The following is a 12,231-nucleotide window of genomic DNA, read 5'->3' on the forward strand; positions in this document are numbered from 1 at the left end:
TATATATAAAAATATAGGTTGTTCTCTTTTTTCAAGAATTTTTAGAGTTATATAATTATAATAAAAAAGGGGTCAGTGAATTCATTTACCAAAAAAAAAAAAAAAAAAGAAAAGAAAAGGAAAGAAAAGGCAGAGGACAGTAGAAAATGGGTATCTGAAAAGAGAGCCTGAAACTAGTTTTACTTTAACCCGGGGTAGGTGAGTCTGGTAAGCTCTTTTCCCTATAAAACCGAAACATCAATTCATTTAGTTTGGCCATAAGCGCCTTTTTCTTGATCCACCAGCTAGTAGCTCTTGAAACTTGAAACACGCTTCTTCCTAAATATAATAGCTTTCTCTCACCTACCACCACAAATAGCAACATTAATTCTCCTCTTCCTCTGTCCCTTAAGTTAAGATGCCAGTTTCTGGACAAACTGTATGTGTCACCGGCGCTGGTGGATTCCTTGCCTCATGGATGGTTAAGCTTCTTCTTGAAAGAGGCTATACTGTTAAGGGGACTGTACGAAATCCTGGTAAGTAAGTAGTCATTTTTTTTTCACCTAGAAGACAAGACATGCCATGCCATGCACATAGAGATTTTGGTTCGATTTCCTATGTAGCTTATCATTAAAATGATATTTCTGGTATAAATAAGAATTGGTAAATGTTTATTAATGTATATATATATGGTTTTGTGTGTGTGAATTAAATTAATATTGTTACAGATGATCCGAAAAATGCTCATTTGAAAGAGCTTGAAGGAGCTAAGGAGAGGCTGATTTTATGCAAAGCTGATCTTCTTGATTATGAGAGCCTTAAGGAAGCCATTAATGGGTGTGATGGTGTTTTCCACACCGCATCGCCTGTGACTGATGATCCTGTGAGTTACTTCTTCCAACCCTTTGAATTTTTCTATTGTTTGGATGCTAGGAATTTAACTGCCTCCAAAGAACAAGGAAAGGGCAAAATAACCCCTTTTTTATTTATTTATCAAAATATGGAGAAAAAAGAAAGGGTAAAAATAGGTTGGATAGGATTGGCTCCAACCTCAACTTCGTAACACAGGTCAAAAAACATGGGTGGCCAGCGTTGCGATTACTTAAACAAACTGGCGGGTCCTACGTCAATTATTGCATTATGGTGGATTCAGTGTCCCTTTTAAATATAATATAAAATAAAAGAATTCACCTTTTCATTTTTTTTTTTTAGAGGAATTGATCCAAACGTGATACCCGCACACTTCACTTTAATGCGAATAAAAAGGTGTGTACGAAATATTACCCCCCTTAGAGCATTTACAATAAATATCTAAAAAATTTAGGTTTTAGCCGCTTAAAACATTATTTTATTAATTTAATAACCTGTTTTATAATATATTCTACAACAAAAATTTTATTTTAACATTCAACACATTAAAATAATATATTTAACATAATAACCAACCATCACAATCATTAATATATTAAAATATTTTTTTAACATTTTACATTAACATATTATTTTTTGTTTTGAGTTTTGAGATATAGTGGCCTTCTATGGGTTTGTTTGGATAGAACTTATTGCTGAAAACTGAAAACTGAAAACTGAAAATTGAAAATACTGTAGCAAAATAATTTTAAAATGTGTGAATAGTACCGCGGGACCCATTTTTAATGAAAAAGTGGCTGAAAAGTGAAATTTGTGGGTCCGTGAACAGTGCACGGATGCACTGTTCACGGAAGACTTGGTCAACATCTGCGGCTGGAAAAAAAAAAAAAAAGGCTTGAAACGCAAAACGCAAAATGCAGCCCCCTTCTCAGTTGAATCCAAACACATTCTATGTGTAACCACAATTTTGGAGAATCGGTTGCTAAATTGACTTTTTTGTCAATTTACCAAGGGATGCTCTTAGTAGATTTAGTAGTAAAAAGCTTTACGTTTTCCATAATAACATATTTTTTATTTTATATAATTATTTTTCAAAACTTTCTATATCATGTTATCTATTTTACATTATATTTAATTAAAATATGAATTTTTTTTAATTTTAAAAATTGTTTCTTTTTCTTTACACAACCACTACCATTCACTCTTTTCCTTCGTCAAGAAGTAAAAAAGAAAAAGAAAAAAGAATAAACAACTAAATACAAAATGAATAGTGTTAGTGTAAATTTACATGTTACCGTAGCAAATTTGTAAATTTATATAATTATACATGAATTAATGTGGATCATTTTTAGACAAAACTGTATAAATTTTATACACTTTTTATTATACACAGGCTGATGTGAATGCTCTTACAATTGTGAATTTAAGAGTTGTCGATTTTGAGCAATAACTCCTGTCAATATGTGGGTGGAAAAATTCTTAGATACTTTCTAAGTACTAATATTGACGCTCACTCTTTTCATATTCATGATAGACTCCATTATAAATTTAATGAGTGGTTTCTAAAAAAAAAAAATTAATTTTTATCATGAATATGAGAAAAGAGAGCATCATTTTTCGTACTTTCAGAGTACCTGAGAATTACTTAAGTGGGTGATTCCAAATCATGCATGAATTCTGGGTTTATGTGGATACCACACATACAAGCTATTTTTTCCCCATATTTTTTTTTTGGGAGAAAATGTTTACTAGAACTAGGAGTATGAAATATGAGTCTCATGTACACCATTTAACTTTTATGTGAAAAATAATGTGTCATTTTTTTTTTGGTGTATGAAATAAAAATTCTTAATTATCTATCATTTTCACATGGACTAATAATTTTATTTTTTCACTATTTTTTCATAACGTAGGTTGTGATAAAAATTAAGTCACAAATAGATTTTCTCATGAAATAATTTTATCCCATTTGGTGCCTACAAGTTAATAAGTATGGGGGTAGGTTTGGTTGAGTTGAGTGGATGTTGTCTTTTCCTGGATTCTCTACCTTTTCTTTTCTTATATATATATATTACACCTGTTTGCTCTAAGCATCATTAGGTTTCTTTAATTAATTAATAAATAATGAGAAAAGAAAAAAAATTGATGGTGGTAATGATTTTTTTTTAAAGGAACAAATGGTGGAGCCGGCTGTGAATGGAACAAAATATGTAATAAATGCAGCAGCAGAGGCCAAAGTCCGACGCGTGGTATTTACATCATCAATTGGTGCAGTGTACATGGACCCTAATAGAGGTCCCGATGTTGTGGTTGACGAGTCTTGTTGGAGTGACCTCGAGTTTTGCAAGAATACCAAGGTTCTTTTTTTTTTGGCTGAATAAGAATACCAAGGTTCTTTTTTTTTTTGGGTAAACAATACCAAGGTTCTTTACCCTATATATATAAACTCTTTGCCAAAAGGTATTATTAAAATAATGTAAAAAAAAAAAAATATAAACTCTTTGCCAAAAGGCATTATTAAAATAATGTCAAAAAATACATGACACATTTGATTCTAAGACGAAAAAAGCTCGGTATTTATATCTGTTGCCGGGTTGAAATCCAGCACTTACGAGTTGGCTAACATTGATTAATGTGGGTACTTGCATAAACTTAATTGGTTACTATCAGAAATTTAAAAGACAAAAGTAGTTAACCGAATATATAGCCAGTTTCTTGAATAGAATAAAATTAAATATAAAAAGTTTGGAGAGCGACTATTTTGGTAATGAAGGAATCAATTGAAGAGACAAATGTGAATATGTAAATTGTAAATGATCCTAATGATTCATGCGTGCAACTTGGCATTTATCTAAAATATATAGTAAATGATCAAAGGTTTTTGTTTTTTTGGTTTAGATCCTAGGCCCTAGCTGCTATATATATATATGTGTAAATAGAGAGGCGGAAGAGATAGTTAAAAAATAAGTTAGAATTGGTCAACATTGTTAGTTACTAATTATATAACAAAGACTTAATTAATTATAACAGTTAAGAGGAATGGCAAATATAAAAATATAATTATGAATTGCAGAATTGGTATTGTTATGGGAAGGCTGTGGCTGAGCAAGCAGCATGGGAGGTATCCAAAGAGAAAGGGGTGGACCTAGTGGTGGTGAACCCAGTTTTGGTGCTTGGAACAATGTTGCAGGCAACAGTGAATGCTAGCATTGTTCACATCCTCAAATACCTCACTGGCTCTGCTAAGACGTATGCTAACTCTGTCCAAGCCTATGTGCATGTTAAGGATGTGGCACTTGCTCACATACTCGTTTTTGAGACTCCCTCTGCCTCTGGACGTTATCTTTGTGCTGAAAGTGTGCTTCATCGTGGAGATGTGGTAGAAATTCTTTCCAAGTTCTTCCCTGAGTATCCTATTCCTCTCAAGTAAGTATTTTTCTACCTTACTTAAATTAATTTGTTATTATTGTAATTAGCTCAACTCTTATAATTTATTGTCCTTAAATAAGAGATCTTGCATTTGACTTTTTCCTTCACAAATAATCAATTGTTATCTTAAGTCTTGACTTTGTTTTTTTTTTTTTTTTTGGTCTTAATACAATGATATAAGAACAATCTATAAAAATTATTATTAATTTCTCTTGATTGAAAATTAGGGTAACTTTACTAATCAGTAGATTCAACTATAAATGCTTGTGGGGTGTAGGGAGTAAGGGTCGGAGTTCAAATCTTCAAGAGGGAGTTTCACACACATATACACTTAGATCAGGTTAGAGTAGAATTCTATCTTGTATATAAAAAAAAGAAAACTAAACAAATGCGGTTATGATTCAATTAATGAGTATTTGTTGCTTAGGTCACCTACGCCATGTGGTCTTATATCATATCATATCATATCATATCATAGGGAGGGACTCTGTTTTTTTTTTTTTTTAAAGACTAATTAAATGCATAGAGCATTCTAAATTTATAATCGGGCAGGGTTAATTGATAAAAAAGAAAAGATAAAAAAAGAAAAGAAAAGCATTATAGGGTTGCAGATTATTGAGGACTTAACATTGACTAATAAATTGCAGAATTTTTTTAATAGGTGTATGATTTAGTATTTCATGGGATGCAATTCCTTATGGATAATTGAGCTGGATAGTTAAAAACTTAATTTTTCATCTCAGTCGTACAATAGAAAAAAAATAATAAATTCCAAATATAAAAACCTAAAAAACAAAAAGATGGCTAAAAAAAAACTGAAAAAATTACTTTTTATTTTCTCTGATAGTAATAGGATGGTTGAGATGAAAAATGAACTGAACTTCTCATCTTGCGCAATATTTTATATAATACCTAGATTTCCCTGCGCCTGCAGGTATTAAGTTAGACCACTGAAGATACTTCCTTCAGTCCTTCTATTTCTTTAAATTTTTTGTGTGTAAATATTAAATAGGATTCAATTTTAAATATTTCACTCAATCATTAATAACTTTCACCAATGGCGTTTGGCGTCTAAAATCACACTTCCTTTTAATGTTTGTTTAGCTTAACATTTTTTTTTCTCTTTCTTTTTTTCTTGTTTATTTATTTTCTTTGTTTATATTATCTTTTAAAATTTCACTTTTCTTAATTATAATTTTATTTTTATTCTTAGTTTTCACGCTAAAAAAAAAAAAAGATATTTCAAACTAATTTTTACCGTATTGCACAGTACTTAAAAGGGAGAAAGGTAATAAAATATTACAAAACTTGCTCCTAATGCCTATGAGTTTATATTTTCAAGTTACCATTAGTTCTCACACACTTCACATTTATTTTTAAGAATTCTATAAAGTGGCAATTGGCGAGTTGTAGAAAATAATTTTTAAATGGATTTATATAATATATTTATTTTTTACCATTCACAGCACGTCATTCTAATGAATCATTTTTTTGGAGTAAGTTGTGTCACCAAAATTTTATTTTATTTTATTAGTATTATTTTATATGAATCTGTAAACAAAAGAATATTTGAATGAAGTCATAAAAGAATAGAGTATTTGATATTGAGTGTATTGTAAAATAAAGTGTTAAATAGATAAAATAGCTTTTTAAATTACTAAAAACTAAATTTTTTAAAACTTTGTATGTGAATGCTCTAAAAGGAGAAAATAGGAAATCAAAGGTTAGTGGGAAGTTGCCAAAGTAGTGGTGCATTGGTTGAATATACACACACACACACACACACACACAGAGAGAGAGAGAGAGAGAGAGAGAGAGAGAGAGAGAGAGAGAGAGAGAGAGAGAGAGAGAGAGTTGGGTTCAAGTTACATTTGGTGTAACTTTAAGCAATATTACACTACCCAATAACTTGTTATAAAATTCATATTTTAAAAATCTTACCGTTGAATTACATGTTCTATATGTTCTTAATATTCATGACAATCTTCATGTTAATTGGATGTTATTTACCATTTGATCCATAAAATTATTTTTTATGCATTATTTTAAACTACAAAACTTGAAATTAAAAAATTGATTGATTACATGATTATTAATCTTTGATCATTTTGAAATTTTGCAAGTATGAAAAATATATGAAGATAATGTAATCTAATGGCGAATTTGTCAAATTCATATTCAATTAAAAAAAATATTGAATGATGTAATATTACTTAAAGTTACACTAAGTGTAACCTGAACAGAACTCATATATATCGACACACACGCATTGCAACAAATTCTACCTTTTCTTCCTTGCTTTGTTTCATAAATATTTCTATTTGTATTTTGAATAATTCCTTAAAAATGTATCTTATTTTAAAAGAACTGCTTTGTTTTATATGCACTGTTTTAAAAAAGTATTTAGTGATATTTTTATTAATTTTTAACAAATAAACAAATGAAATATCAACATAAAAATAAATCCAAAGTCCTAACGCATGCTTGAACCGGAATGAGTCACATAATATTAGTGAAAATAATGAAAGCCTGAAAGAAACATGCTGGCCGAGCACTCCATGAGATATGGTGGAGGGATTATGACATTATTATTAAAAAAATCTTTATTAATTTGTTTATTGTGACGATGTTTATCCTGAAATAGAATGAACGATGAGTAGCATTGTCTTTCTTGTATGATACTGTAGGAGCCGTTATTCTACTCCAGAATTATTTCACTTTACTTTTTGATATATTACGAAAAATTAAAAATCAGAAAAAGTAAAAAAGAAATAGAGACACACACAACTACATGGACATGACGGCTTACAGAACAAATATCTTATTTTATTGGCGTGGGAGTGGGATAGTAGGTGTACCAACTTTTGACTTGTTTTATATGTATAACCTATAATAAATTAATGATGTTAAGAATAAGATTGATTGAAAAATATAAATTTCAATAAAATAAAAATGGCCTTGTGGAGTAGAATAGCCCTTACCAACCCCATTGTCTCTGTCAGACTCAGACCCTGACTCAATCCGACGCAATCTGTTTGTTTTGGTGGATTTTGCTTTGTCTTTGAAAAGTTGGCTGGAGTGGAATATTCCCTCTAGGTAGAGTCAGAGGGTCAGAGTAGAATGGTCTCATTTCTCCGGATTCAGCATAGGTGCACCCTATTCAAAACCATTAAACAAAATATATTAAAAGAAAGTAAAAAAAAAAAGAGTTAAAGTTAAAAAAGTTAAAAATATAAAAAAATTTGTGAGAAAAAATGAGTGAATTGGATCAAATGCAGTATTTAGAGTATCACATCTGATCTCAATCCCATTTCTCCAATATTCTTAAGACTACTCAGTAATCTCTTTTTTTCCACAGCGATAACATAATTGGGACTCAGTAGGGGCCATATTATTATTTATGTCTTTTCATATAAAAAAAAATAGAAAATTAGCTCTTTAATAAACTTTGCCTGCATTTTGAATGTACCCATTTTTATTATTATTTTAATATAAATTTTTTTGAGGTTAAAATAAGTGTAATTATTGCAGGTGTTCTGATGAAAAAAACCCACGAGCTGAACCCTACAAATTCTCAAACCAAAAGTTGAAGGACTTGGGCTTAGAGTTCACGCCAGTGAAGCAATGCCTATACGACACCGTCAAGAGCTTGCAGGAGAAGGGTGTACTTCCAGTCCCTAGGCAGAAAGAGGATTCTATTCATATTCAGTCTTAATAATGGTCTCTCTTACTGGATATAGTAACTAGTTTTATGCAATTGCAATTTAAGTGTCATGGGCTGTGCTCCTATAATGTTAAAATCCGAGTTATAAAGGTTGTAGAGATTAAGAAATAACTATATATGGGATTATGTGAAGTGACTGGCAATCAAACCTTACTAATAGATTGCATGTTTGAATTTATTATACATATGTATATTTTTTATGGTTGTTTGATTTTGATACTGATTGACTATGTGGGATAAAAATGTAATAATTGGAAGATTTGTGGAATTAAATTATCATTTGGTTCAATCACAATGGGGCTAAAAAAATTTGTCCCAAAATATTTAAAATCTACTTATTTGATGGATTCATAATCATTTCATTTTAGTCTAAAACTCTAAATTATAGGGAATCAAATTTAGCAATTGAAAGTTTGTATATTGACTTGTCTAAAAGTTCCTATACATGTGTAGTGTCAACATCTTTACACTCAGTGATAGCTGTCATTTTGGGTCTAAAATTATCAATAAAGAATCTTAAAATTTTCTTGAAAATCTTGAGTTGATTATAGACATCAACTAAATTGAAAGCTAAATTAACAATGTCATTTAGTTTTGCATAAAATCCATCAAAAGGCTTATCATTAGACATTTTAATACTTTTGAATTTGGTAGTTTACCGTTAAAGTTTGTTAATTTTAACTACCTTAGTTCTTTCATGCACTGTTTGAAATATGTTTCATGCAGTGTGAGCTACTTTAGCATTTGAAATCTTCTTAATCTCCTCCAGTGAAACAACATTGAGTACTGCATTCATTGCTTTGTTGTTATAACTAGCAGCTTCCTTTTGAGCATTGGTCCAGTCAGATATGGGGGTAGCTAGTAGGTTTAGTCCAACCGGTTTCTACAATTGCCACACTATTTCATCTAAAGACTTTAAGAAAGCATTCATTCCCACCTCTCAATAGGTATCGTTGTTCCCATAAAAATGGGCTGGAATAACCAGGGAATGACCATGATCTATGACAGCAGGGGTTAAGGATCATTTTCAGGTAAATACTACCTAATCAAGAACAACCTATTTAATTAAACTAAAGCCAAGTTGATTATTAGATCTGTTATGCAAGCTTTAGGTTTAATAAACAATCATACATATCATGCAACTGCAAAAAAATTAAACGAGGCTTGATATAATGACCTAGGAAACCAATGAAACCAAACCAGTTTCATAGGATAAACTTGGGGGGACTTGACCTAATCAATCCTGAGGTAACAGTTTCACTATAATCTGGAGATTTACAATCAATAATATCAATTCGTAGTTGAAAGTTCAAATAGTGTGTAAAACAACTATGAACGTTTAGACCTCCAATTCCAAAATTACCAACACAAGCTTATACACAAACAATATATGTGCGGAATGATGAATATAAGCTAAACCCAAATTGGTAACGCACTCTAAATCATAATTAATTAAAAACACAACAGCAATTAAAAGGTAAAGAGTAAGGGAAGAGAGATGCAAACACAAAGATAACATGACGATGTGTTATAGAAGAGGAAACCGAAGAACTTGGCGAAAAACCTCTCCGCTGCCTTCCAAGCAGTCAATAATCCACTAAAGAATGAAGTTGGAAAACATGAATAGTAGAAGACCCTCCAAGCCTAATCTACCCTGTGCGCCTAATCTACCCTGTGCACCTAAACCCTTCAAGCTTTTTGCTTCAATAGGGTTACACCGAACCTTGTCTTCTCTAGCTTACCGGATCCCGCAATAAGCCCATTGCATCAACCAAATGAATTGGTCCCTTTTGAACTACTTCCTAAGCACCAAAACACCTCCTCACTAATATGGGTATGGTTAGACATGGCAATACGGATTAGAATTTTTTGACCCGACCCGACCCGAAAAATACCTAACCCAAACCTGATTTTTTTGACCTGAAGCAAAAACAGGTTAACCCGTGACCTCACCCGACCCGGATAACATGTGACCCGACGTGTTAAAAAAAATTTGCTAAAAAAATATTTAAACTACGTGATACTAGGTGCATAAAGCACAAAGTATCAAAACTAATAGTCCATATATTATAGATATAAAATTATAAACAAGTAAAACTGTTGTCATGACATGAGAGAATGACTATTTGAGCTTCTTTTTTTTTTTTTTGCTAAGACTATTTGGGCTTCATCACAACCAATAAGAGCTAAGCTTCACAAATCATGGACATGACATGAGAGAATGAGTTATGAGACAAGACAACACAAGGCTATCAAGACAACCATTTTTAAAAAAAAAATCTCATTCAATACTAACTATAGTCCATTGTCCAAAGCCAAAGGCACACACAATGCACAAGCCTGAAAGTTGAAATGTGACAAACTTGAGCTACAATTTGCAAGTATGAATATTTGCAGTGTTGAATCTGCTACCAACGTTGAATAGATTAAGATTGAGGTGTAATTCTTATAAAATATTTACTTATTCTTCTTTACTTAATATGTTATGTTTATTTTTAAATCTTTTTTTTGTTTAGTTTATCTTTCTAAGTAATCTAACTTTACTATTATTTTAAATACAATAGGAATATGTACGCTTAAGAAGACTGATAACTTGCTACTTTGCTGGCTTACTTGTTTGTTTGTTTTAAGATCTATCTCTTTTTTGAAGATGTAAACTTGTAATTATATGCATTTTGACAGTGAACTATTAATATTGAAGACTTTTTCCATCATGAATTTATGACTATAACTAATTTTTGTCACGCTCAAAACTGTCAGAATTAGAAGGATATTAACAAGTGGCATTAAGTGCAATTTATTTGCTTAATTGATTTTATTCATTATCTCTAAACAGGTTATCATTGATTTATTTTTGTAATTGAAAAAAAAAACTTGTTTGAAAAATATGGGTCAACCTGACCCAACCCGACCCGACCCGCAACTCGTTTGACTCGTTTAAAAATGACTCGTTTTGACCCGTGACCTGTTTGACTCACAAACCCTATTGGCCCGACCCGAACCTGATCCAACCCGCCCGTTTTGCCACGTCTAGGTATGGTGAGATAAGGATTTGGCTAAATGTATCTCTTAAGGATATGACAATGGAGAGGGTAAGAGTAGAGGAATTTGGAGAATCAAAGGATGAAGATTGTGGATCAATCAATCTTGTTTTTCTCTAGGGTTTCTTTCTCAAAATTCTCTTAAGAAGCTCTCTACATTTCGTGGGTATAAAGGTATTTATAGTAGGGTGTATGAGGAGTGTGAAACGTCAGTTTTCATCCAAACAGGGCATTCTGGCGACTTGACCTCGCGACTAGAATGAGTTGCGAGTTTGAGTCGCGAGCTAACTGCCTGGCCAGACTGGAAGTTTTGTCCTGTAGTGCTCCAGTTGTCGCGACCCTTCAGCTCCCTTGCATGCTCCACACATGTGTCACCTTTGGCGACTTACTAGTCGCGAGCCAATCGTGAGATCTAGTCGCGAGGCTCTTCTTGAGTGCACACATTTGAGGTTTCTTCACACTCTTTCACACACTACCCTTACATAATTCCCGCCTAAATACAGGGTAACTAATTGCTAAATTACAAGCAAATTTGGTACAGAATAAAGACAACACTTGATTGAATAAATTCAACCTTACAATCTCCCCCTTTGACTATTCCGTGACAAAACGCTAAAACAGACTCTAGACTTAACATGTGAGTTGGGAACAGTTGCCAAAACTCACTCACACCTAACTCTAGAAACTGTGAAGCTCTTGAACTATATGAACAAGTTTTTCCTGAAAACATAACACAAGAAGATCATTGCAAGTAGAAATCTTGAAGTGCATATGGAGCAAGCACAATGCGATTAAGTAGTAAAGATTAAAGTAATAAAGCATGACTTGACCAAACATGAACAATCGCTATAAAAAGTGATCATAATGAACATTCCCACAAGGAATGAACATCTGGATATGCAAGCTAATAAGCTCAATGCAAAGTATCATTTGCATGTCCAACACTCAACCGATACAAAAGCACAAGGTAGTTGCATCAAGGATATACAATCCAACAAGGGCACAAGAGTAAAGTACTAAAGAAAATGCATAACATTAACTAAAAGTACTAAGCTATAAAGCAAAGGTACAAAATATGGACTGAAAGATTTAAACCAATGTATTAAAAGCTTTAAACAAAAGCAACAAAAGCAACATAAACATCCAAATAAACTGTAAACTAGGCTATCCAAAAGTATATGTGTATGT

General features: G+C 31.9%; 1 protein-coding gene and 1 long non-coding RNA gene across 2 annotated transcripts; one reads left to right on the forward strand and one right to left on the reverse strand.

Moving 5' to 3' along the window:
• Positions 1-149: 149 nt before the first annotated feature.
• Positions 150-8,223, forward strand: LOC142637458 (cinnamoyl-CoA reductase 1). Its single transcript, XM_075811730.1, has 5 exons — positions 150-515; positions 708-862; positions 3,021-3,206; positions 3,923-4,275; positions 7,810-8,223. The coding sequence occupies exons 1-5, from the start codon at positions 398-400 to the stop codon at positions 7,991-7,993; spliced, it is 996 nt and encodes a 331-aa protein (XP_075667845.1). The 5' UTR covers positions 150-397; the 3' UTR covers positions 7,994-8,223.
• Positions 1,414-2,088, reverse strand: LOC142637459 (uncharacterized). Its single transcript, XR_012844654.1, has 2 exons — positions 1,796-2,088; positions 1,414-1,512 (listed from the first exon to the last, which is right to left on the reverse strand). It is a non-coding gene; the product is annotated as an uncharacterized LOC142637459 (long non-coding RNA).
• Positions 8,224-12,231: the final 4,008 nt, after the last annotated feature.

Source organism: Castanea sativa, chromosome 5, assembly GCF_040712315.1.
Source record: "Castanea sativa cultivar Marrone di Chiusa Pesio chromosome 5, ASM4071231v1".
Lineage (NCBI taxonomy): Eukaryota > Viridiplantae > Streptophyta > Magnoliopsida > Fagales > Fagaceae > Castanea > Castanea sativa.

What these genes read in the sequence shown, in the direction of transcription:
- LOC142637458 (XM_075811730.1), top strand. Translation starts at nt 398, where the DNA reads ATGCCAGTTTCTGGACAAACTGTATGTGTCACCGGCGCTGGTGGATTC. An exon ending in AGTTTTGCAAGAATACCAAG is followed by an intron (nt 3,207 to 3,922) that starts GTTCTTTTTTTT and finishes TATGAATTGCAG; the next exon opens with AATTGGTATTGTTATGGGAA. An exon ending in GAGTATCCTATTCCTCTCAA is followed by an intron (nt 4,276 to 7,809) that starts GTAAGTATTTTT and finishes TAATTATTGCAG; the next exon opens with GTGTTCTGATGAAAAAAACC.